The sequence below is a fragment of the Poecilia reticulata genome, chromosome 19, assembly GCF_904066995.2.
Source record: "Poecilia reticulata chromosome 19, P_reticulata-male-v2, whole genome shotgun sequence".
Classification (NCBI taxonomy): domain Eukaryota; kingdom Metazoa; phylum Chordata; class Actinopteri; order Cyprinodontiformes; family Poeciliidae; genus Poecilia; species Poecilia reticulata.
Window position 1 is genome coordinate 25639429 of NC_088848.1, and position 25989 is coordinate 25665417.

Here is a 25989-nt window from a genome sequence, read left to right on the forward strand (position 1 = left end):
TTTTTAGATCCCCGCTCTACATTCTTTACCCTCTCAACTCAGACATTTTGTTTGTGTGATTTGGGATATCCAGGAATATAGCTTAATGTTAATGTTCAGCACTCTGTTTCCAGTCCCAGAATAAACACAGTAACTCTTTTGGTTGATTATGAAAAACTCACATAAAGTTATTGTGAGAGACACCGAATTTATTAGTCAGATTACATAAGAAAATGTTGTTACTGTTTATGTATATTACTGGTTGTTGTGGTGTTGCTTTAATGAAATAGTGGAAAATAACCAGCTCAGTTCAGTTCTCTCTCTTTTTCTTTTCAGTTTTCTTCTTCCTCTCCACATACAGTATATTTAGTCACATACATAGTCAGAGCTCCCCCTGCTGTCCTTTTCATGCAATAACAGAACATAACACTGGTCACAATTTGTTTTGTTTATTATAAGTTAATTTTTCATTGTAGTTTGTTAGTTATTTCAGAACCTAGTTTTATATGTCCATCTCCTGTCTTAATTCACAGTACTGATATTTCCAATATGTAATTGAATGTATCTCTACGTGTGATCCTTGAAAGGTCCTTTCTGCCGGTCACTGCACTGCTTCGTTCTGCTGAGGACCGTTAGGCAGAGTCTGAGACAAGCTGAGTTTTTTTGTGTTAAGGTAAAAAAACAACAACCAAACAAAAAAAAACTTTTCCGCAGAGACAACTCTGATCCCAGAGTGCCTGCCTGAGCAGCATTATAAAATATTACATTGAGCTTTTTAATATTACTGTAAAGTAATTGATCATTGCATAATTCTACCCATTTAAAATATCTACTTAAGACATTTAAATGGCTTAAATAACTGAAGATGTACTTCTATTAAACAAATGTGTATATTATTTCTGTAATAAAAATTTCACCCAAAATTCTTAAAATCAGGACCGGCGTCCATCAAACAAGCCAAGAAAGCAACTAATGTTTTTTAGTTAACTTCTTCATTGGAAACTCTCAGACAGAAATGACTCGTTAAGACCTGGGCTGATGCCCTGGATCAAAATATTAGTGTCATTTGAACTTGTTAGAAAAGACAAAGATACTTACCATCACTTGACCTGTGACTGCGCCACGCCCTTCCCTAACCTGCGTGTTCCAGATCCATGGAAAAGGAGAGTCTCAGCAGGGAGTTGGTCTTCTGTCTCCGGCAGTGAGGAAGATGATGAAGATGAAACCCAAGGTTCTCGGATCACAGAAGTCTGCCACTGTTCACCCAGCGCAGCAGCTCCGCGTCAGCCTTGTTCTCCATCAGGCTCCATCCGGACATGGTGGGCAGAACAGACTTTATCTTCTGTCCGGCTCTGGGTGACACAGCGTGGGCGGATAGATGGGCGGGTTCACGCCAAATACACAGGGATGCTTTAAACAAAGTGAAATCTGTCTGCTAAACTACTGAAATCAGGGAAATAAGCGATGCATGGATGATGTTAGACGCGTTTTGCTTTTCTTATTTCCATTTAGGTTAAGAGACCTAAAATATTGCTAGTTGACTTAATATGTCAATTGTCTGCAAAAGGAGCAGGTCTGTTGCCACAGGCTCAGATGCTACTTTTAAAGATGCTGCCTTTTAAAGGTAAGCAGAGGCGGAATTTACCTGCGGTCGTGTCTTCTCCGTTCAGAGGAACGTTCCCTAATCCAGGTCAGGATGGAAGTGGTTCCGCTCGGATGCGCCGCATGTGACGCAGAGCAGAGAGGGGCGGCTTGGGAGATGTTGTGTGGAGATTTATGTCAAAGCAAGTCTTCTTGGCGACCTGCGCGGTCAAACCACTTTGCATTTCATGAACATACAAAATGTTGCATTTATGTCGGAAGACGGAACCTTTTAGACCGAGAGGTTCGGGCTCCACATCTCCAAACGTCTTCTTCCGTCTGAAATCATTTGTATTTGTGCTGTTTGATTTCTGTTGATTTTTTAAAAAAAAATAAATTACTTAAGATTCATTTACACATTTAAACATTTTTGCTTTGGTATTAGGCTACATGTATGGTACCGTTTCATTTTTGTTTTTGTTTTTATCTTCTGTGACTAATTGTTGTAAAGCACTTCTACAAGATAACACATCTGCTTTTTAACAATAATATTAAATAAATAAAATGTATTTATCTTTTAAAATAATGTATCGCTAAATAACCAAAAAGCAAAGATTGTTAATTAAACGGAGTTCCCCTTTAAATAAGGAAGAACAGTTTAACGGCCCGTTGCCATGACCACCGCAATGCTAACATGTCCGGAGAAGAGGTATGAATAAGAAGATTAATGTTTGTAGCAGTGCTGATGTATTTTACTTATGATACAGAAAGTGCGTTTATTTGACAGAAACAAGAAGCGGAGATCCTGCAGTGGGACGCGCTGCCACTGCAACTAATACAGGAGCTGCAAGAACACAGCGCCGAGGAGCTTCTGCAGTAAGTAACCAGGTTACCCTGGAAACAAAGTAAACACGAAAATGTGCCAGTAAATGGCTTAATTAATTAGAGGGACTTTATTTTATGAATTATACCCTTTATATATCGTTCTTGTGCTTTCTTCCCAAATAGAATAGAAAGTACCCAATTCCCTTCCTGCTATTAACACAAAGACGCACAAAAATATTACCTTGTATTTACCAAAGCTACATACTATGGAGGACCAAAGCTGGCAGATATATATATATATATATATATATATATATATATATATATATATATAATTGTCGAGAAAAGTCGAGCTCATCCCACTTCCCCATGCTGGAGATTTTAGTTTAATAGTAATAATAAATAAAATTACCTTAAAATTAATGACACAGGTGACATCAAGACCCAACAATAGAGTCAGACTGTAATAAAATGAATCTGGTTGTGTGTGTTGTTATTGTGTCCTGCAAACTTTGCTTTAATTCTACTTTTTTCTATTTAATCATAAAAAATCAAAGTCAGGCAGAAAGAGTCATGAAACAGGAAGAGCTGGTTTCCTGAAGAAAAGGGGAAGTTTCTATCTTAATTCAGGCTAAAAATAATTCAGACCATTCCTTATTTTAAAGCATTAAAGGTTTTTAAAGAATAAAATATAAACGTTTTGAGAGATTGGATAAAACCCAGAGTAAAATACTTAAAATAATGACTTATAATTATGCCAATAATTAATATCGGTTTAACCAGTGGTTGATGTTGATTTGATTATAAGAATATTTACACTTACTCTTACACTTAAGGAAGTACTTAAAGGTGAAACAAGAAACTGTAACATGATATCAGATAATTAGAATAATGGATTATCATTGGTTTCTTTTCAGAAGTATCTGTAATAACTCACATTATGATTGTAATAAGAGTAACTAATAAGTTATGGTTATTATAACATTATAAATGAATTAAATCAGAGAAACTAAAAGGTTATAAATGTGATTTTGACATTGAACTTGAAAAGGTGTAAAATGTTGTAACTGTAATTAAAGGTCACCGATGTTGTGTTGGAGGTAGATGGTAGGTGAAAGGTGAAAGGTCAGGGGGAAAGAGGAACTGATAGGAGAGCGGAGAAGACAAAGCCTTATTGCTAAACTTCAACTTGCCTAAGAAAAGGTTGGGCAGGAAACAGAGGTAGGAGGAACTGTTGAGCAACTTGGGGACATTAGAACAGAGATCCGGTCATAAGGTCTCCAGGGTGATGGATATGAGATCATCTGTCCAAGCAGTCAGCCAATGAGAGGCACAGCAACAAAGCTAGCCAATGCAAACACACCAAAAGGTGGATAAACCCTTTATAAGGTGGGTGCAACAGAGGAATCTTTGGTTGGATCCTTCAGGCAGCTTCGAGCCAAGATCAAGATGGACAAAGAACTCTGCAGCTGAAGAAGAGCCGGGGCCACAGAGCTGAAGACTGTTCTGCACATGGGGACCAACCCGTTAGCCCCGCAACATGTGGCTTCAAATTGCACTTCTCTCAACAGCTGGGTTTAGACCCCCAAAGACAAAGACCAAGGCAAAGATGAAGATAAAGACAAAGATAAAGACAAAGGCAAAGAGGAAGAACTGGTGTGTTCCTTCCGTGGGACCAGGAAGATCGTGAGACAAGGAGAAGGGAGCTACAGAGCTGCAAGACAAGAAGCTGAGGACCGCTACACGCATGAGGAAGTCACCCTGAGGCCCGAGACCTGCCGCTCTAAGTCAGTACTCTTCCTGTACTGGGAACCTCCTGCTGCTGCAACACCTTCTTCATCATCAGGCCAGTTCTGGGGTTCAAAATGCCAAACTCTGTCCGTCTCTCTCAAAGTTTCCCTTTTTTAGTTCTCAGTGTCAGCATTAGGGAAAGATAGGCTAGATTATTGATTTTACTTATTTGATTATTTCTGCTACTGATTGAAGCTGTACTGACTATTGCAAAATTGCCTTACTAATAAAATAATTAGCATTAAGAAAATCTAAAAGATGTTGTGGACATTCAATTAATGAGTCGCCTTAAAGTTCTTTGATGGTTGTAAAATAGCTATGAAGTTTGATTCTGGGAGGAAAAAGTAGAAATGTTTTATAGGTTGCTTTTAGCCAAAACTAAAACACCCTTGGGACTCGCCCGAGTCACTAAAACCAACCTGGTTCAGTAACAAGTGCATGTTGTAATAAAGAGAAAGAGCAACCGTTAACAGGTGACCTCTGTGAAGCTAGCTGGTTGCAGGCTGCTCAATCTGGCTAATTCACAGGGTGAAGAAGGTGGGACATCTGGAAGGAGGTCGTTAGAAACCAGGCTAGTCTTTCTCAATGCCAGCTTAAACAGAGTTTACTCAGTTCTGAACAGGGTAAAATCCCATCAGATTTAGAAAACTCAAATTACCCGTTAGATGGAGAGCTGGCTGCACATCTCCCTCCTCTGAGGGGGGGAAGTAGAGAGAGAGAGAAGGGGGGGAGGTGTTGCGCAATAACAATATATATATATATATATATATATATATATATATATATATATATATATATATATATATATATTAAAAATTCCCTTCTCACCCTCCGCGGGTGGTCTGTTTCATCCTCTGAGCTCGGGTCCTCTACCAGAGGCCTGGGAGCTTGAGGGTTCTGCGCAGTATCTTGGCTGTGCCTAGAACTGCACATTTCTGGACTGAGATGTCTGATGTTGTTCCTGGGATCTGTTTGAGCCACTGCTCCAGTTTGGGGGTGACTGCCCCGAGGGCCCCGATGACCACAGGCACCACTATATATATATATATATATATATATATATATATATATATATATATGGTGTTGGTAGGGACTCAATGCCTATGACTCAATGCCACACACTTGGATCATTGAATGCTTAGAGATGTACAACATCAATAGGACTCTAAGAGCCTTCATTGCAAACTCGATGGGGCTGTGGAAAACCACCCTTGAAGCCAACTGCAAACCACTTGCACAAGTGTCCATCAAATGTGGCATATACCAAGGAGATGCTCTGTCCCCACTGCTGTTCTGCATAGGCCTGAACCCCCTCAGCCAAATCATCAACAAGACTGGCTACGGATACCGACTCAAGAATGGGGCCACGATCAGTCACCTCCTCTACATGGATGACATCAAGCTGTACGCCAAGAGCGAGCGAGACATCGACTCACTGATCCACACCACCAGGATCTACAGCACTGACATTGGGATGTCATTCGGACTAGAGAAGTGTGGTCGGATGGTTACAAAGAGAGGGAAGGTCGTCCATACAGAAGGGGTCTCAGTCCCAGAAGGAACAATAGCAGACATAGAGCACAGCTACAAGTACCTGGGAATACCACAAGCAAATGGCAACCTCGATGAGGTCACAAGGAAAGGAGCCACAGCCAAATACCTCCAGCGAATAAGGCAAGTCCTGAGAAGCCAGCTCAATGGCAAGAACAAGATCCGTGCAATAAACAGCTATGCCTTACCAGTAATCAGATACCCTGCTGGAATAATTAGCTGGCCAATGGAAGAGATGAAGGCCACGGATGTTAAGACTAGGAAGCTACTAACCATTCCACCCCAAATCCAGCACCCTGAGACTGTACACGAGCCGAATGGAAGGAGGCAGAGGACTAGTGAGTGTGAGAGCCATTGTCCAGGATGAAACATCCAAGATCCATAAATACTTCAAGGACAAAGCCTCAACGGACGATGTGCTCAGCGAATGTCTCAGGCAATGGGGAACAGAAGACAAGGTGCTGGAAGTACCATCATGGGAGGACAAGCCCCTACATGGGATGTACCACCGACAAATAACTGAAGTGGCTGATGTCAGGAAAACCTACTAATGGCTGGAGAAAGCTGGACTCAAGGACAACACAGAGGCTCTCATCCTGGCCGCCCAGGAACAGGCCCTAAACACCAGAGCAATAGAGGCTCAGATCTACCACACCAGACAAGACCCAAGGTGTAGGTTGTGCAAGGAGGCCCCTGAGACAGTCCAGCACATAACAGCAGGGTGCAAGATGCTGGCAGGGAAAGCATACATGGAACGACATAACCAAGTGGTGGGCATAGTGTACAGGAACATCTGTGCAGAATATGGACTGGAAGCCCCGAGATCAAAGTGGGGAACACCCCCAAAAGTGGTGGAGAATGACCGAGCTAAGATCCTTGTGGGACTTCCAGATCCAGACAGACAAGATGGTAATGGCGAACCAACCGGACATTGTGGTGGTGGATAAAGAACAGAGGAAAGCCGTTGTGGTGGATGTAGCAATACCAAGTGACTACAACATCAGGAAAAAGGAGCATGAGAAATTGGAGAAATACCAGGGCCTCAGGGAGGAACTGGAAAAGACCTGGAAGGTGAAGACCACAGTGGTGCCTGTGGTCATCGGGGCCCTCGGGGCAGTCACCCCCAAACTGGAGCAGTGGCTCAAACAGATCCCAGGAACAACATCAGACATCTCAGTCCAGAAATGTGCAGTTCTAGGCATAGCCAAGATACTGCGCAGAACCCTCAAGCTCCCAGGCCTCTGGTAGAGGACCCGAGCTCAGAGGATGAAACAGACCACCCGCGGAGGGTGAGAAGGGAATTTATATATATATATATATATATATATATATATATATACATATATTTATTTATTTTTTACTTCCACATGTGTTTTCGTCATGAAAAGTATATATTTTATTTTGCCTTTTCCTTAAGCTTTCTGAAGAAACTCACTTCAAGCCAAGGGGCATCTAAAGCCAGGTTCACACTGTGTAATTCTCAGCCATAAAACCTGAGTCATACCTTGCAAGCTTGATATGACAATAACTCATGTCACTCTGCATGATGGAAGATGCTAAACATATAACTTGATGTCATAGTACATCCGACAAAGTTCAATTCAGTTTATTTATATAGCACCATTTCACAACAAATGTCTCAAGGCACTTTACACAAAAATTATTTAAATCACATATTTTCCAATTGATCCTAGTTAGGGCTGCGCCGATTGCACTTTTCTGGCCATTTGTCGATTGCTGATCTTTTAAAAAAGCCTGACTTGCTGATTCCGATTTTGGCCGATACCATTTTGCTTTTGTCTGAATTGTCGCTCAGTATAGCAAGAAAGTTGCTGAACTGACAACAGTGGGGTCATTCACATGTAAAAATTGGACAATCGCCAATCTCCTAAAATTAAGGAAATTGGCACCAATAAATTGGCTGGTCAATAAATCTGAACCCCCTAATACTAGTTATCAAAAAGATCACTGAGCTCAGTTTATAAATAAAGTTAGTTTAAAAGGTTTTCTCTCAAAGGAAACTTAGCCGATTGGATGGAGTCATTGACTTGCAGCTTTCACTACTCTTGGACCAGTATGCAGCGAAAGGCAGTTCCCTTTTAACAGGAAGAAACCTTCAGCAAAACCAGAACCTGGCTCAGTACAGGTGGCCATCTGCCATGACCGACTGGGGGTTTGAGACTGAACAGTATGCACAAAAAAGATACAGAAAATCTAATACACGAGTTCTTTCTATGTTATGAAAAGTGACATGTTAATAGCAGGAAAGGGAGAACGATTAGGTGATGGGAGCATTGTCTCAGCCGATGTCCTCCTCCAGGAAGGAACCACAACCAAACAGAATGAAACATCAGGCGTTTCTGTGGTGAAAAAAAAGTTTTGTGGCGAAAAAAAAAGTTAAATAAAATAATAGCAAATAATGTAATTTGGAGAGTATCAAAAGAAGAAAATGAGGAAAAATGGTAAATTTGTCCTTCAGCAGCCCAAAAGCCTGTGGCAGCATAACTACAGAAATAATTCAGGATAACCGAAGGCCTAGATCAGTGTTTCTCAACCTTTTTCAGCCCAGCGCCCCCCCAGCCTTTATCCAGGTCCCTCACCGCCCCCACCAAAGAATTTGTAGGCTACTTTGCACTGACCATTATTTTATCATTAATATTACTATCACTATTGTAGATGTTTTGATTTTTATGCTTGTTTCTGTATTTATCATCAACAAAAAAGTTATAAGAATATAAATTATTTTCACAGGTGTCTATGAAAAATGCAATGAACATTCAAGTTAAAATTGGTAGGCCTAACAGCAGCCAGAGTGGAAAAATATTCTTATTCTTTGCCATTTTCTAGTTGTTAAATATTCCACAAAATGACCAGATAAAAGATGTTCAACATGCCAGTTTAAACTTTGAACTATTAGCAAAACGACTGAGCTGCAACATTAAAACATGGATAGAACTGTAACTACATTAATCATAACTCTTCTTCTCTTCAGTGTTTCTGTCAGTTTCTGGTGGTGCAGCTCTGTGCTGCCTTCAGGAGAATGGGACATCAGAGTATCATCCATAAAATTTCACCCTCATGGCATTTATTGTGCAAACCAGAGCTTTTAGTGGAAAAACTAAAGTTAAAGATCCTTTTAATGCCATAGAAATATGAGACAGAAACATGGATTATATATTTATGTAGACTTATTGCTTTATAGATTAATAGTTTTACTGGACAAAAATTTGGACTGGTCTGTAAGATATATTTATTCTCAGTACTAGATGTGGTCTCAACAAACCCATGACACTTCAACAATATTATTTTACCTTTTATCTGGAAATAGTGTCTGTTTATTCTTGCCATACAGTCTCTGTATTAATTTTTGCTCGAAAGGTCTTGCCATACCAGTTTATTCCTCTGTATCTACTTTAGTTTCTTAGTTTATTCTTGCATTTTGTTCTTCATTCATTTCCATTTAGTTTCATTTGATTAGTTTTATCCTCTCTTGGTTTATTGCTATGTCCACTTTAGTTTCTTTCCTGTTGCTACATTTATTTTATCATTTACTGACCATCAGTAATCTTCACTCATCACCTGCTGCGCCACCTAAACGTCATGTGTTTCACATGTGTTAATTTTTCACTGTTCAGCGTCGGATTCTCTGTTTTTATGCCATAATTCACATCTAGTTTGTCGCTCCGATTTGTGTCCCGCTTCTCCTGTTTCAGAGTTTTGCGCAATGTGCGCGTCTTTTTTTTTTTTTTTTTCCTCTCCTTGGGCTGCCACCTTATCGTGGTGGAGGGGTTTGAGTGTCCCAATGATCCTAGGAGCTATGCTGTCTGGGGCTTTATGCCCCTGGTAGGGTCACCCAAGGCAGACAGGTCCTAGGTGAGGAACCAGACAAAGTGCAGCCCGAAGACCCCTATGATGAATACGAACTTTGGACTGCGTTTTCCCTCGCCCGGACGCGGGTCACCGGGGCCCCACTCTGGAGCCAGGCCTGGAGGTGGGGCACGATGGCGAGCGCCTGGTGGCCGGGCTTTTACCCACGGAGCCCGGCCGGGCTCAGCCCGAAGAGGAGACGTGGGTCCCCCTTCCGATGGGCTCACCACCTGTCCGAGGGGCCAAAGGGGTCGGGTGCATTGTGCTATGGGCGGCAGCCAAGGGAGGGGACCCTGGCAGTCTGATCCTCGGCTGCAGAAGCTGGCTCTTGGGACATGGAACGTCACCTCTCTGGTGGGGAAGGAGTCGGAGCTAGTGTGCGAGGCTGAGAGGTTCCGGCTAGAAATAGTCGGCCTCACCTCGACACATGGCTCTGGTTCTGGAACCAGTCTCCTTGAGAGGGGCTGGACGTACTTCCACTCTGGAGTTGCCCACGGTGAGAGGCGCCGGGCTGGAGTGGGCATTCCTCCCCCGGTGGTGGGGGAGGAAGCCGGTCAGACCTGGCAGGCCCAAACGTGTAGTGAGAGTCTGCTGGGAACGTCTGGCGGAGTCCCCTGTGAGACGGAGCTTCAACTCTCATCTCCGGCAGAACTTCGAACACGTTCCGGGGGAGGTGGGGGACATTGAGTCTGAGTGGACCATGTTCCGTACCTCCATTGCCGAGGCAGCCTATCGGAGCTGCGGCCGAAAGGTTGTTGGTGCCTGTCGCGGCGGCAACCCTCGAACCCGTTGGTGGACACCTTCGGTGAGGGATGCTGTCAAGCTGAAGAAGGAGTCCTACCGGGCCTTTTTGGCCTGTGGGACTCCAGAAGCAGCTGATAGGTACCGGCGGGCGAAACAGCATGCGGCTCGGGTTGTCGCTGAGGGAAAAACTCGGGCATGGGAGGAGTTTGGAGAGGCCATAGAGACAGACTTCCGTACGGCTTCGAGGCGATTCTGGTCCACCATCCGGCGTCTCAGGAGGGGGAAGCAGTGCAGCACCAACACTGTTAATAGTGGGGATGGTGTGCTGCTGACCTCAACTCGGGACGTCTTTTTTTTTTTTTGCCCCTTAAGATGCAGGGTGGTCGAGAAATGTATCGATGGGGAAAAGGCAGACTGACATAAACCTTTTAAAACAACGGAAACAATTGCTGCATTTTGATTATTGAAATTTAAAAGTGCTGTGTTGTTCTATCACCCCGTTTCATACCGGACCACTTACAGCATCGGTGTTAACGCTATAAAATATAAAATGAACGCTCCCTATTGTGGTATCCCCCGTGGATGGATTTCTTTTTCCAGAGGGATAAGTGAGGGTATTGTGATTTTAGTAATTACATGTTTATAAGAGCAATTTTCTGTTGTCCTTCCATGGAAGTGGGCAGCTTTCAAACAGACAATAAAACTCTTTTTAATATAAGTTGCTGCTTAACATGATCAGAGAACTGCCAAAACATATGTACAAAAATACCAAACAAAGTGAATCACAGCAACGCCATCAGCCGGTGTAGCAGGAGAACGGAGCTGCGCCAAAAGCTAACAGTAGCTACAAACACTGAATAGAAGAAGAACTGCCATCGATACAGTTGCAGCCAGGCATGATTTAATGTTACACAATACAGTTTTACCAAGTTGCTCAAAGTCTAAACTGGCATTGTTCTGCATTTAAGGTGTAAAGTTTACCTTCGACCAAACGCCCCCCAGAGGAATCCCAGCGCCCCCCTTTTGTAAAAATGTCCGCCAGCGCCCCCTGCCGTCCTCTGAACGCCCCCTGGAGGGCGGTACCGCCCACGTTGAGAACCGCTAGCCTAGAATGAGGCATGAGAAAAGTATAAACAGACTTTTGTCTGACTGGGCCGTACACTCCATCTCCATTCAGTTGGGCAAACATTGCTATTTAAACTACAAACTTGATCAAAAAGCAAAGTTTTAAGCCTCATTTTAAAAGTACACAGTGTCTGCCTTATAGACTGATTAAACTGGGAGCTGGTTCCTCAGGAGAGGAGCCTGATCACTAAGGATCTGCCTCCCATTCTACTGTTATAACCTTGAGGAACCAGCAGTAAACCTGCTTAAGGACCAGTCAGATCTCTGTATGACACAGGTGATTATTAAGAATTTTATATGTGAGAAGGGGAATCTTAAATTCTATCCTGGGTTTAACAGGGAGCCAACGAAGAGAAGCTAAAATAGGAGAAATTTGATCTCTTTAAATTTTCATCAAAACTCTTGCTGCAGCAATTTGGATAAGCTGAAGACTTTTAACTGTATTTTGTGGACTTCCTGACAGTAAAGAATAATAGTAGTCCAGGCTTGAAGTAACAAATTCATGGACTAGTTTTTAGCATCACTCCTGAATAGAATATTTCTAATTTTAGCAATATAAATTTTTAAACCAGCCTTCTGCTTTTCCCTTGATACCTACATGTTAAAGTCAATCTAAGCACTAGCGGAACAAATCAGTGTTGGGCCAGGGGCGGGACTAATGATCGAGCCCTTTATACCCAAATATTAAAGCTCACGATAATATAACTTTGCATCATACACATGCCTGCAACAGCAGGGCTTACAAGCTTCGGCACCATAGAGAGTAACTATGTCATTCTGAAATCCATCAAACAGACAAAGTACAACAAACCAAGAGAACAACAGAAACATCAGGCTATGTGGTCACTAATGATGATACAACACAAATTCAAAGCAGTTCTGAACCACGGATAGCGATCGGATCATTTTGACATTTTATCAATTTAAACTCAGAGCCTAGCCACTGCTGAAGCTAGTTTATTATTGACACGTTGAACCAGGTACGCAGCAGCGAGCATTGAAGCGGGCACGCAGCGGCACACGCCAACTCCTCCGCACGCACATCGTGTCACAGCGCAGGGGCACAGCCAGGGATCTCGGGCCCCATGACAAAAAATTTAATTAGGCTCCTCCTGCCCAGCTGCTATTACAGTTTCTTCAGTCTACCTAACCCATCAAAACGTCACAATTTTAAAGGCTTGCAACTGCCTTGCTTTCTTTGGTCCAATACTGATACTAGCACAATATTTCCTGCTAGTGAATTGTAAATACAACAGTCAGCATACAGTATGCAAATAGGTTGCTTAAATTTTTATTTATCATTTCAATTTTAGCTTACTGAAATGTCTCTTATTACGAGAGGACAATTTTTAAAGCTTATTAACCCATTTGTTGCACTGAGAGGTGTGGTGTGGAAGGAAAACTCAGCACAGTTGGCTGTACCATAAATAAAGGCCTCCTTGAGCACAGCTTAGTTCACTCAAGACAAAATGGCAGCTTTCCCATCAGTCTTTTAGCCTTTCAGTCTCTTAAGCTTCAGCCAGCAGTCTCCAATATACTAGTATAGTATATATACTATTGTCCCCGCCTTCTCAATTAACTGCCCAGCCAATCAAACTCCAGCAAACATGGCTCCTTCTATAAAAGAGCTGGGTTTGAGGCGGGGCTCCTCCTTAGTAGGTTCCAAGATGGCCGCTACAAGGACACACCCAAAAAGGTAACAAACATTTCACAAACAAAAGAATCACATACACACATTCTAGAACTTAAACGTTACAGAAAATCTTATTGCTTCTTAACACCTTTTTAAAACTTTTTGACTCGTTGTATCCTCTCTTATGCCCAGATTCAGAAAATGCTGTGCGCAAAAACTGAGATCACACAGAGATAACAGCGTGACAATAATCAGCATTTATTCAAGACAGATGCATACTATCACCACAAAACATCAGAAAACTCAGAGCACAAACAACACATAAATCTACCTGAGAGGGAAAAAGACAAAAGATGGAAACAACAAACAAAAAGCAAAGACATCTTTGGAGAATTGCAAAAGCAAATCTGGTTTGTTCCTCATGTGCACACATTTTTATAGTAAAGGCGTATTCTTTTCTTTAATTTATTTAAATAAGGCGTATCTTTGCTCATCCAACCAGAAGCTATCTCGGACCCTCTTAAAAGTTAGAAACTCCCTGCAATTTGTTCTCAAGATCAAACACCAGTTGTCACCATTATCTAAACAAAGTGGAAGCAGAGATTCTCCTCCACTGGCCTGAACTCAGGATGTTTTATGGCTTTTCACAGATCAGTGTGAAGCTGGAACTTCTCCTGCTAAATGTGCTAATTATAGTGTGGGAACTATAATTCCCACATAGACAAAGGGAGAATACAAAATATCTAGCAGGCAACCTGCTGTAACATAAAGGTCAATAGGGCAGAATAAGTTATTAATCTGAAAACTATAATTAGGCTATTTCAATCAAGACATGTTGTTAGCAACTAGGAGAGATTACAAATTAGATTATGTGTTTTACAGATATTCTATGTTGCATTCAGTTTTACACCAGCTGTTAAAATCTTATCAAGATGGTCAAAAGGTTAAACTCACACAAACAGCCACAACCCCCTGTGGATACCTGCTCAGTCCACAGAGAGGTTAAGAACTGTGTTTTAAATTATAGAAAACTATTTTAATTCAACTTATTGTGTTATATTTAATAAAAACATCTTACAAATGAGATGCCCTCTGGACCATGGAGGCAATTTAGAACCAATTTTTTTTATTTTAAAACACTGTTAATTTTATATAATATTGTACATGTGGTTAAGTTTTAAAACTAGCATATTTTAAATTTATTTTCTTAACACTCTCCCCACCAGCAACAGTCATAGGCAACGTACAAAATATACACAGCAATCCTGACTTCTCAAAATTCCTATGTAGTTGTATTTTGTTCAAGCTCCAGCATATAACTGAAATAAAATAAAAATGTTTTTTTTATATTTGTTAAAGCTGTCGCCATGTTGTGAGACAGATAATCAGTGAAAAGATCAATCTCCTCCACCTGCTCCCTGAACTATTAATGCTGGCTAAGGTAATGTAACGTTCAGGCCAAAAACAACCAACCAATCAGAACCAGGAGGAGGGTCTTAGTGTTAATACACCTCATTCATTCACTGCTAAATGTGCTAATGGTCGGAGAAACAACTTATTATTACAGGAAAACTGTTTATCTGCTGTCATTGGTAGCAATACTAACTAATTTGAGCATTTACAACAGGCTATGCTAGTTGCACCATAGCACAGAGGGAGGATGAGCAGCCACATGAGATTGTGATTGACAGCGTTAAACCAGCCTCCTGCTACTCATTGGTTGTTTCTAGATAATACTGGGAGAAGGCAGGGGAGCTTAATTTTTTCTCACACCATACCATACTGTCACAACAGTTCTAAGAAATATGTTAAAAAAAATTTTTTATACTGCAGCTTTAATATACTTATATGGTTATTTAACTTATATGGTTATATATATATATATATATATATATATATATATATATATATATATATATATATATATATATATATATAATATGGCATGGTGTTTAGAACTGCTGCTGACTCATCTGTTGTTAAGTGTGATAAAAGGTACAGGGGCAAGTTAAATATATGAATATTTTTCCCCATCCTTTCCACTTTGCTGCTCCATGGAGCTCCACTCATGTTAACTTAGTTCGTAAAAATGCTCTACCTAGTTTGCCATCTGTAGCCAAGTGACTGATGACGTTGGAGGACGGCTGGTGACAAGTTTTAATACACCCAAAATGTATTTTGGGTACAAGTTTGGGTGTATGACACGCAAACTTGTAAATTTGCGTGTCATAAAATTAAATGTAAGAGTGAAAATAAAGCCAGTAATGTAAGCACAACATTTAATTCAATATTTTACAGTACAGTCAGTCTTGTAAAGTTTTCTGCAACCATGAGTCAACTTGGGTCCTTGAAATCCAATTCTGCCTCCCATTTAGGCCCGTGCCGGGAGCTCCGTCCCTGGTTTTAAGAGAATATTGTGGTTGACTGTTTCAACAGCAGGTCTGAGATCTAGCAAAACCAGAACAGAAGTCCACCTAGCTTGGCTTCATTACCTGAACCCAAGAGAATATCATTTATAACTTTCAGTAGTGCTGTTTCAGTGCTATGATGAGCCCAGAAGCCTCACTGAAACTCTTCAAACTGATTTTTACCGTTTGATAGAGACCAGGGTCTACCACACCAACCTAGATTCAAGCTGGAAGCAGGAAGCTCTCAGGCAAAAAATGTACAGACTACCATGAGCAATAGCCTGGAACAGTGAACAGAAACATCTGTGCTGAGTGTGGTACAAATTTCCCTGTCAGATGGGTTCTGTTTTTGAAAGATTATTTTATTAAGTAGGGAATGTTAGCACACCAACATTCTGCTTTAGCAGTGTTATCACTGACTGTTTACCACGACTACAGTGTAATCTAAATCCATTCTCTGTTTGTAGTAACATGGAGAACATTCTGGGTTTCACAAACCACCAGACCTGTATCAGAGAGGCTGTCCTCCTTCAGTACTATTTGTCTGGATTCTGGTGGGCTAAAGATGCCAAGTTTAGCCCCACACAGATCTCTTTCACCATGGCTGTACTCCATATACTGCTGGAAAATCTAAGAGGTGGGAAATGCAGAATGTTGGTTCTTAAGCTGATGAGTTGTGTTGCATTCACACTTCTAACATTGACTTTTTTTTGTAAGAAAGAAAAAGGTCTGGTAGACTTACAGTTTATTTGTGCTTTGCCTTCCTCCCCCAGAAAAACAGATGAGTTCAGTGGATAATATGGTGGTGTTCATGAAAGCCATAACTGCTGCCTGCCACTGTGCTCCTTCTGAAGAAGATGGAACTTCACTTTTGAACAATAATGAAGCCAAAGCACTGATATGCTATGTAACAAAAAGGTAAGCCTGACCAAGCCAGTCAAATTCAAATTCAAAGATACTTTATTGATCCCAAAGGGAAATTAAATAATTCAGCTGATCACCAAACTTTAAAGAATTTGGGCTCTAATCACATCACTGCCATATGTATGATTTCTAGTAATAGTCGCAACAGTTTCAGAACTTTAACAAACTATTTCTGTAGAGCAGTGATGTCAGGAATGAAGTCTTTAAGGTTGAGAATGAACCAGAAGGTACACAGTGACGTAGCATCTTGCTTTTAATTTTCTTTAGTTGGAACATGAGCAGGTCAGCACTCGGAGCAATACTGATATCCATACATGAAACCCAGACAAGAATCCCGCAACACAACTCAAACTTAAATCTTATCGGAACAAGTGAGGGGAATAACTAATTAGCGGAGACGGGTGACACACCAAGGCTAAATTAACGGGCAACACTGGAGGATAACTTGGGTCATAAACCCTGACATCTGGCAGGAAGCATATAAGAAACAAAAAAACCCCCACAACATCCTGACATGACAGAAACCTCCCCCCGGATGCCAGACGCTCCAAAACATAACCCCACTCCTCAAGAAAAGAGAAACCCAGTCCCAAAGGCCTATAAATTAGGGATGCCCAGAGGGAGCGAGAAAACAAACTCAAAAACAACCCACCACGGGCAGGGGAGGGTGATGGGTGGGGGGAGGGGGAGGGAAGAGCTTGATGGAGCAGAAAATCAAAACCAAAGTCAACTGGGCAGCCATTAAATATTCAGCCAACAGTCCAGGCTGGATGGCCGACCAGGCGGGTCCAGCAGACCACCATGCACACATGACCGGGAGCCCGAAGCACATCTGGAGGGCGACTGGAGGGCCGCAGCATTCCTCCGCACCTCCCAAACTGGGGGCCAAAGGCGACGAAGCCAACGGCCATGGAGACCCCTCGTTGAAGGCCCCCAGCAAGGTCCTAGGACCAATATGGTTTCTGATCCCAGAGCAAGGGCTGGAACCCTCGGAGCTGGAGCAGGCAGATCCTCTGGAACAACGGACAGGACCACTGGGACAAGATCACACAGATTTTCTGGGACAACACGTCTGGGACAACACGAGGTGTTTGGCCCGTCGGCCAAACACCTCCAACAGAAAATCATAAAAGAATCCCACAAGGAGCTTTGCAGCAACCCCAACACCTCGTGGTTCTGCACCCCGACCCTTGCGGGAACAGGTGAGGGGAATAACTAATTAGCGGAGACTGGTGACACACCAGGGCTAAATTAACGGGGAACACTGGAGGATAACTTGGGTCAAAATAAACCTTGACATCTGACAGGAAGTATATAAGAAACAAACAAAAAAAAACCAACATACTGACATCATGACAAGTGATGCCCAGGGGTGGAAATCCCAGGGAGGTTTAGGGAGGGTCTGGACCAGCATCCTGGTCTATTACATGGCCTTCAGTGCCAAGAGCACCATCCAAGCATAACACGATCTGCAGTCGCTGCCTGTGACTACCGGATCTTTGAAAAAGACTGAATTCTGGCGGAGCTGGATCAACTAATCCATCACCATCGCTGCAGCCGAACCAACAGGCTTCTGCCGCTTTTTGCTTCCGGGAAACGAGCAGCAACAGCGAACTGAGCCTCACCTGGGATTGATCAACCTCTCGCTCACTGCACTGGCTGCCATTATATTATATTATATTCATTATATTATATTCATCCTGTCTGTACGCCGGCAATAAAATGCCTAAGAAACATTTAATATATGGACTGATTTTCCATAATTTCGCTTATGTATATAACGTACAATGTTTTTTTGTCACTAACTGTGTTTACCGTGTTTTGTGTGCGGAGGAGCGATCAGAAACGGCAGAGAACAGACTCGAGGTGAGGCAGGCAGTTCTCTTGCCTCACCGCTGGGGGCGCTCATGATCCCAGATATTGTGACTGTACAACTGCAGAGACACAGTGAGCTAGCCATGGAGCTAGCCACACAGTAAATAAGTAAAGTACAGCGATACATTTGTTTTCTTCTCTCTTCCGACGTCAACATGAAAGACCACATTTCTACACTTAAACAGTTTTCTAAATTGGATTTTCAACTGAAGCAGGAGATGATAACTAAAGTTAGACCAACACCGGAGCTGAAAGTTTTACTTCGAGACAGACATGCCGAGGATAAACTTGGCTTTGGATGAACGGATATTTTTGTGCAGAATTAGCGGCGCATGGATTTTATTGATACGTAAAGGTAAGACAGCAATAAGATGTTTTTATTTAGTTTTTTAATTAAATGTGCGTTTTGTGGGCTACGGTTAATGTTTAAATAATTCAGTAAAGTAGAAGCGGTAGCTAATCTACCACAGCAGTTAATAAAACATTAAGCCTAAAACGTACTACAACAACAGACTTAATGTTCTGTTCTGTGTGCAAAATTCTTGAATGTTTTTTGGTGTTAAATCCTAAAACATGAAGTGGCATTGTTGTCAGTTGCTATGGCAACGAGTCTGCGTAGCTTGGAGAATACAGATCACTTTGCTGTGGATCATAGCACGAAATTAATACCTACATTTATAAGTTTCACTAAGTTAACGCGGCTATGGATAACATGTAAAAGATTAGTCTTTTTGCCCATCAGCGTTGTACGCATGCGCAAAATTTCCGTACGTCCAATAACATGGATGGTGTCTAAGTCATAAGTCAGTGCCTCACCAGCAATGACAACACATTTTATTTACTTTCACTGCTCAATAGGAAGAAACACATTAACAATAAAAATCAGACTGCAGTTTGTTATTTCATTACTTCGGCTGAATCATGATGAACTGCCTTGTTATGCCTTGAAAATCAAAATGAGCAAAACTGGCTATTGGTTTGATAGACATTTATTGAAGGTAGCAAATATCTCAATTATATTTAGCTCTTTAACTCTTAACTCTCTGAAACAGGAGGAGCTCAGTGCTACAACTAGCTGACAACTCAGTGTGGGAGACGAGAGCAGAGAGACGGAGCAGATAGAAAAAACGGAAAAGAGTTGTCTTTATTGCTTACCATCTTCAACATAGAGCCTCTAAAACCTCACACCCAAAATCTGGATATTTTTCTATAAAAACCCTGGTGCTTTGAGCATTCAGTTTAAGATATGCATTATTTCTACCTACTTATATATTAAGTCAGAGGTGCGCAAACCTTTTGAGAGCAAGACCTACTTTTTCTCTCACCAGCCACCTGAGATCTACCTCATGACACAAAGACAAAAATTTCAAATTAAACTCTATTGACTTATTTTATATGTAAATATACATCAGTTATAGCAGAAATAATAAAGTGACAGAAAACCTAATCCAGTTTCTTCCTCAGTGAGATTCTGACACTGGGAGGAGGTCACTGGTTTCTCAGTCAGAAGCTGGTTGCAAACCTGACACCAGTAGGTGTCAGTCAGTCATGGTAGATCTAAAATTTGGTTCTGAAGTCAGGATATAATTAATTTAATTTTACATAATTATCACAGTAGAATTTGTTAAAACTTAATGAAATATATTTGTCCTATTTGATGTTTGTTGTGATGTATGCTCACAAACGAACGAGGTAATTAGTCCAAGTTTGTCGTTTATTTGAACGTTCATAAACTGCAGCGGCTGTGATGAGCCACAGCAAAGGTAAACAAAGGTAAAACAATCCGAAAAGACGATCAACTCAAAACCACTCTTTTTACTCTGTCTCTTTGGGTGCGTTCACACTGCAGCCTGAAGTAACCCAATTCCAATTTTTTTGACGTAATGCGACCTGTATCCGATCTTTTCATGACAGTGTGAACAGCACAGGTCAGATTCTTTTTCGAATGTGACCCATATCCGGTACGTATCCGATTCAAATACGACTTAACGTTCAGGCCGCATTCATCCGAACTGAACGTCACTGATTCTCAACAAATCTCACTATTCTGTGTCCTGATACGCACAAGCGGGAAGAAAAACAACAACCATGGTGGACTATATGAGGATTAAGTTGTTAATATGTTGCTCCGGTCGAACAACAACTTCAAATATGTAAGCTAAGCTCCACCGTTAGCCTCCATGTTTACTTCCGCAAACACTGAGCACTTCTTCTTATGGCAGTTGGTAAAACGCTGACGCTATTGCGCCCTCTAGTACGTATGCGGGACACTTTCAGGTCATTTGCCCGTTCACACTGCAGAACGCATACAGGTCGCATTTACTGGCAGTGTGAACGACCCTGGCAAAACAATCGGAATTGGGTCAGTTCAGGCTGCAGTGTGAACACACTGTCGTATAAGCACACCCATTGCCGTGGCAACCGCCTGCGCCCCGCAAGCCGAGCAGAGATTACTTTAAAAACACAACAGGACGTTACGATATCAGGTTTCCAGGCTTGATATTTATTTCTCGATTATTAATAAGCCTCTCATGAACACAGCGGTGGTTGAGTAGCTAATTTAAACTCCTGCTCTGCTCTCAGTCGGTCTTTGAGTCGCCTTTTTTTTAACTTTTTTTTTTGTTAATGGAACCGAAACGCACTGAATTGCGCAACACCTTGTTGATACAATAATTACTTAGATTTTAAATTTTAACATGTTTCGTTGATTTTTTTTAATAATTATTCTTGTTTTAATGAAGCAACAAACGTTTAGGATCTTAGTGAATATTTTTGATAAGCCTGTCAGAAGAGGACGTGCTGGTCTCGGCGTCCTGGCGGCGATCAGTTAGTCACCTGCCGAGATCGACTCAAAACCTCTAAAACCACATTTTCAATATTCTGGTTACCATTTTTGGACAATGCTATGTCTTTGACACTCAATGTGACTAGGGTTGCCACCTGTCCAGAAAAAGTACATAAAGGTGCCATACTTTAAATGTGCCGTGCTGTTAAATGTAGCGTCACGTATTGATCCGATACGGGACGCGATTTGTTTTACCAATGTGTGTAATTTTAAAGAAGTGGTCCCCGAGTACTTATATAGTAGGCTGCCCCAGTCATCGTTTGACTCACAGCAGCTTCAGAAGGGAGGCCCAGACTTCCCTCTCCCCAGCCACTTCTTCCAGCTCCTGCGGGGGAATCCCAAGGCGTCCCCAGGCCAGCCGAGGGACATAGTCCCTGCAGCGTGACCTGGGTCTTCCCCGAGGCCTTCTCCCGGTGGGACCTGCCCGGAACACCTCATCAGGGAGAGATGCCTGACCAGATGCCCGAGCCACCTCAACTGGCTCCTCTCGATGTGGAGGAGCAGCGGCTCTACTCTGAGTCCCTCCCAGATGACCGAGCTTCTCACCCCATCTCTAAGGTAGAGCCCAGCCACCCTGCGGAGGAAACCCATTTCGGCTGCTTTTATCCGTGATCTCGTTCTTTTGGTCATGACCCAAAGCTCATGACCATAGATGAGGGTGAGAACGTAGATCGACCGGTAAATCGAGAGCTTCTCGTTTTGACTCAGCTCTCTCTTCACCACGACGGACCGGTACAGCGCCCGCTTCATGGCAGACACTGCCCCAATCCACCTGCCGATCTCCGCTCCCTTTTTCCCTCATTCGTGAGCAAGATCCCCAGATACTTAAACTCCTCCACTTGAGGCAGGACGACCCCCCCGACCCGGAGAAGGCACTCTACCCTTTTCCGGCTCAAGACCATGGCCTCGGATTTGGAGGCACTGAGCCTCATCCTGGCCACTTCACACTCGGCCGCGAACCGCTCCAGCAAGAGCTGCAGATAATGATCTGATGAAGCCAACAGGACCACATCACCCGCAAAAAGCAGAGATGCGATCCTAAGGCCACCAAAACGGATCCCCTCAACACCTCGGCTGCACCTAGAAATTATGTCCATGAAAGTAATGAACAGAATCGGTGACAAAGGGCTGCCTTGGCGGAGTCCAACTCTCTCCGGAAACGAGCCCAACTTACTGCCGGCAATGCAGACTAGACTCTGACACCGGTCATACAAGGACCTGACAGCCCGTATCAAAGGGCCCGGTACCCCATACTCCCAGAGAACCCCGTACAAGGCCCCCCTAGGGACACGGTCGACCGCCTTCTCCATGTCCACAAAACACATGTAGACCAGTTAGACCAACTCCCATGAACCCTCCAGGACCCTGCTGAGGGTGTAGAGCTGGTCCAGTGTTCCATGACCAGGACGAAATCCACACTGCTCTTCCTGAATCCGAGATTTGACTATCCAACGGACCCTCCTCTCCAGGACCCCTGAATAGACCTTACCAGGGAGGCTTAAGAGTGTGACCCCCCTGCAATTGGAGCACACCCTCCAGTCCCCCTTTTTAACAGGGGGACCACCACCCCAGTCTGCCAATCCAGGGGAACTGCCCCCGATGTCCATGCAATATTGAAGAGTCATGTGAGCCAACACAACCCTACAACATCCAGAGCCTTAAGGAACTCCGGGTGGATCTCATCCACCCCCGGGGCCCTGCCACCGAGGAGCTTCTCGACCACCTCGGCGACCTCGTCCGCAGAGAGCCCAACCCAGAGTCCCAGGGCTCAGCTTCCTCAACAGAAGGCATGTTGGTGGGATTGAGGAGGTCTTAGAAGTATTCCGCCCACCGGCCCACAACGTCCCGAGTTGAAGTCAGCAGCACACCATCCCCACTATAAACAGTGTTGGTGCTGCACTGCTTCCCCCTCCTGAGACGCTGGATGGTGGACCAGAATCGCCTCAAAGCCGTACAGAAGTCTTTCTCCATGGCCTCTCCAATCCTCCTATGTCCCGAGTTTTTGCCTCAGCTACAACCCGAGCCGCATGCCGCTTCGCTCGCCGGTGCCCATCAGCTGCTTCTGGAGCCGGACAGGCCAAAAAGGCCCGATAGAACTCCTTCTTCAGCTTGACAGCATCCCTCACCAAAGGTGTCCACCAACGGGTTCGAGGGTTGCCACCAACAACCTTGCGGCCGCAGCTCCGATAAGCCGCCTCGGCAATGGAGGCACGGAACATGGTCCACTCAGACTCAATGTCCCCCACCTCCCCCTGGACGTGCTCGAAGTTCTGCCGGAGATGAGAGTTGAAGCTCCGTCTCACAGGGGACTCTGCCTGACGTTCTCAGCAGACCCTCACTGCACGTTTGGGCCTTCCAGGTCTGACCGGCTTCCTCCACCACCACCGGAGCCAACTCACCACCAGGTAGTGGTCAGTGGACAGCTCCGCACCTCTCTTCACTCGAGTGTCCAAGACATACGGCCGCAGATCCGATGAGACGATGACAAAGTCAATCATCGAACTGCGGCCTAGGGCGTCCTGGTGCCAAGTGCTCATATGGACGCCTTTATGCCTGAACATGGTGTTTGTGATGGACAATCCGTGACGAGCACAGAAGTCAAACAACAGAACACCACTTGGGTTCAGATCGGGGGAGCCGTTCCTCCCAACCACGCCTCCCCAGGTCTCACTGTCATTGCCCACGTGAGCGTTGAAGTCCCCCTGTAGAACAAGGGAGTCCCCAGAAGGGGCACTACCCAGTATACCCTCTAAGGACTCCAAGAAGGGTGAGTAATCTGAACTGTTGTTCGGCCCGTAAGCACAGACAACAGTCAGAACCCGTCAGAACAGCAAAGCTCCTAGGATCATTGGGACACTCAAACCCCTCCACCACGATAAGGTGGCAGCCCAAGGAGAGGAATATAATTTTATATATATATATATATATATATATCAGTGACGTGCGGTGAGGTTCATTGCTGGTTAGGCACTGACTTATGACTTAGACACCATCCATGTCATTGGACCTACGGAGCGCCCCCAGCGGTGAGGCAAAAGAACTGCCTGCCTCACCTCGAGTCTGTTCTCTGCCATTTCTTATCGCTCCTCCGCACACAAAACACGGTACAAACACAGTTAGTGACAAAAAACACTGTACATTATATACATAAGCGAAATTATGGAAAATCAGTCCATATATTAAATGTTTCTTAGGCATTTTATTGCCGGCGTACAGACAGGACGAACATGCTGTCATATAATGGCAGCCAGTGCAGTGAGCGAGAGGTTGATCAATCCCAGGTGAGGCTCAGCTGCTGCTGAGCCTCACCTGGCTTCGCTTCTGAGCATTTGCATGGGAAAATGCAAAAATCCAGCGATTTTGAAGAAAAACTCATCAGAATTGGTTAAGCTAAGTAAAAAATAGATACTTTATAGTACATGAAAATAGCAATATAAATGATTTTATATTATTTTTCCGTGCCTCCCATGACCGCACTTCACTGAGATATATATATATATATATATACATGCTAATAGTAGCATAAGAAATTTGATGTGGCAAGTCCTCCCATTTCCTTACTTTTCTGTAGGATACTCTTTTGTGTTCTAGGAGGTTTCTGGTTCCATATGAACTGAAAAACTGAAGCATTGAGTGTTCTAAAAAAGTTTTGGAATAAACCCTGGTAAACACTGAAAAAGGTACAAGAATTTCGGCAAAACATTCATCTTGATACAACTGCCCCTGCCTGTTAAAGAAAGTGGCAGCATGGACCAGCACTGTAAGTCCCAAGTCAGTTGGCCAAGGAAGGGAGTAGAATTTATTTTAAAAAGTTGTGAGTAATTCTTAGTTACATGGATTCCCAGGTACTTAAATCCTTGCAGAGAGATCTTAAATGGTAAACTAGTGAGTGGGTAAGCTGTAACTGCATCATTCATTGGAAATAACTTTTATAAAGTTCAGTTTATATTCAGATATTTATCCAAACTTTTCAAGCAGGTCTTACACCGGGAGCATGGAGGTCTCTGGGTCTGAGAGAAAGAGTAAAAGGCATATAAGATTTTATGGTCTAGACTAGCGGTTCTCAACGTGGGTGGTACCACCCCCCAGGGGGCGTTCAGAGGACGGCAGGGGGCGCTGGCGGAATTTTTCACAAAAGGGGGGTGTTTGGTCGAAGGTAAACTTTACACCTTAAATGCAATCAATCAATCAATCAATCAATCACATTTTATTTGTATAGCACATTTCAGCAGCAAGGCATTTCAAAGTGCTTTACATAATTAAAAACAGAATAAACAGTGAGAAACACCGGCGCTGTAAGTCCGGTATGAAACGGTGTGATAGAACGGTACCACAGCACTTTGAAATTTCAATAATCAGAATACCAAAATTGTTTCCATTGTTTTAAAAGGTTTATGTCAGTCTGCCATTTCCCCATCAATACGCTTAACGACCACCTTGCACTTTAGCGGGTTAAAAAAAATAGACGCGCACATTGTGCAAACCTCTGAAACTGGAGAAACGGGACATAAAACGGAGCGACGAACTAGATGTGAATTATGGCATAAAAACAGAGAATCCGACGTTAAACAGTGAAAAATCAACACATGATGTGAAACACATGACGATTAGGCGGCGCAGCAGGTGATGAGTGAAGATTACTGATGGTCAATAAACGATAAAATAAATGTAGCAACAGAAAAGAAACTAAAGTGGACATAGCAATAAACCAAGAAAAGACGATACTAATCAAAGGAAACTAAATGGAAATGAATGAAGAACAAAATGCAAGAATAAACTAAGAAATTAAAGTAAATACAGAGGAATAAACTGTTATGGCAAGATTTTTTCTCATTAGTATT

The 25989-nt window shown here is 43.0% G+C and overlaps 2 protein-coding genes across 4 annotated transcripts in view; one reads left to right on the top strand and one right to left on the bottom strand.

Moving 5' to 3' along the window:
• adgra1a (adhesion G protein-coupled receptor A1a) overlaps window positions 1-2080 on the bottom strand; it is a 40703-nt gene extending 38623 nt beyond the window's left edge. For both annotated transcript variants that reach the window (XM_008438058.3, XM_008438057.3), the window contains exons 1-2: window positions 1625-2080; window positions 1078-1331 (exon numbers count right to left, since the gene is read on the bottom strand). In XM_008438058.3, the coding sequence (XP_008436280.1) occupies window positions 1078-1080 (3 nt within the window). In that variant the 5' untranslated portion in view covers window positions 1081-1331; window positions 1625-2080. The remainder of the gene's footprint in view (window positions 1-1077; window positions 1332-1624) is intronic.
• An 87-nt stretch (window positions 2081-2167) lies between these two features.
• cabcoco1 (ciliary associated calcium binding coiled-coil 1) overlaps window positions 2168-25989 on the top strand; it is a 32387-nt gene continuing 8565 nt past the window's right edge. For both annotated transcript variants that reach the window (XM_017310921.2, XM_081600334.1), the window contains exons 1-4: window positions 2168-2269; window positions 2348-2436; window positions 15972-16141; window positions 16278-16422. In XM_017310921.2, the coding sequence (XP_017166410.1) occupies window positions 2255-2269; window positions 2348-2436; window positions 15972-16141; window positions 16278-16422 (419 nt within the window). In that variant the 5' untranslated portion in view covers window positions 2168-2254. The remainder of the gene's footprint in view (window positions 2270-2347; window positions 2437-15971; window positions 16142-16277; window positions 16423-25989) is intronic.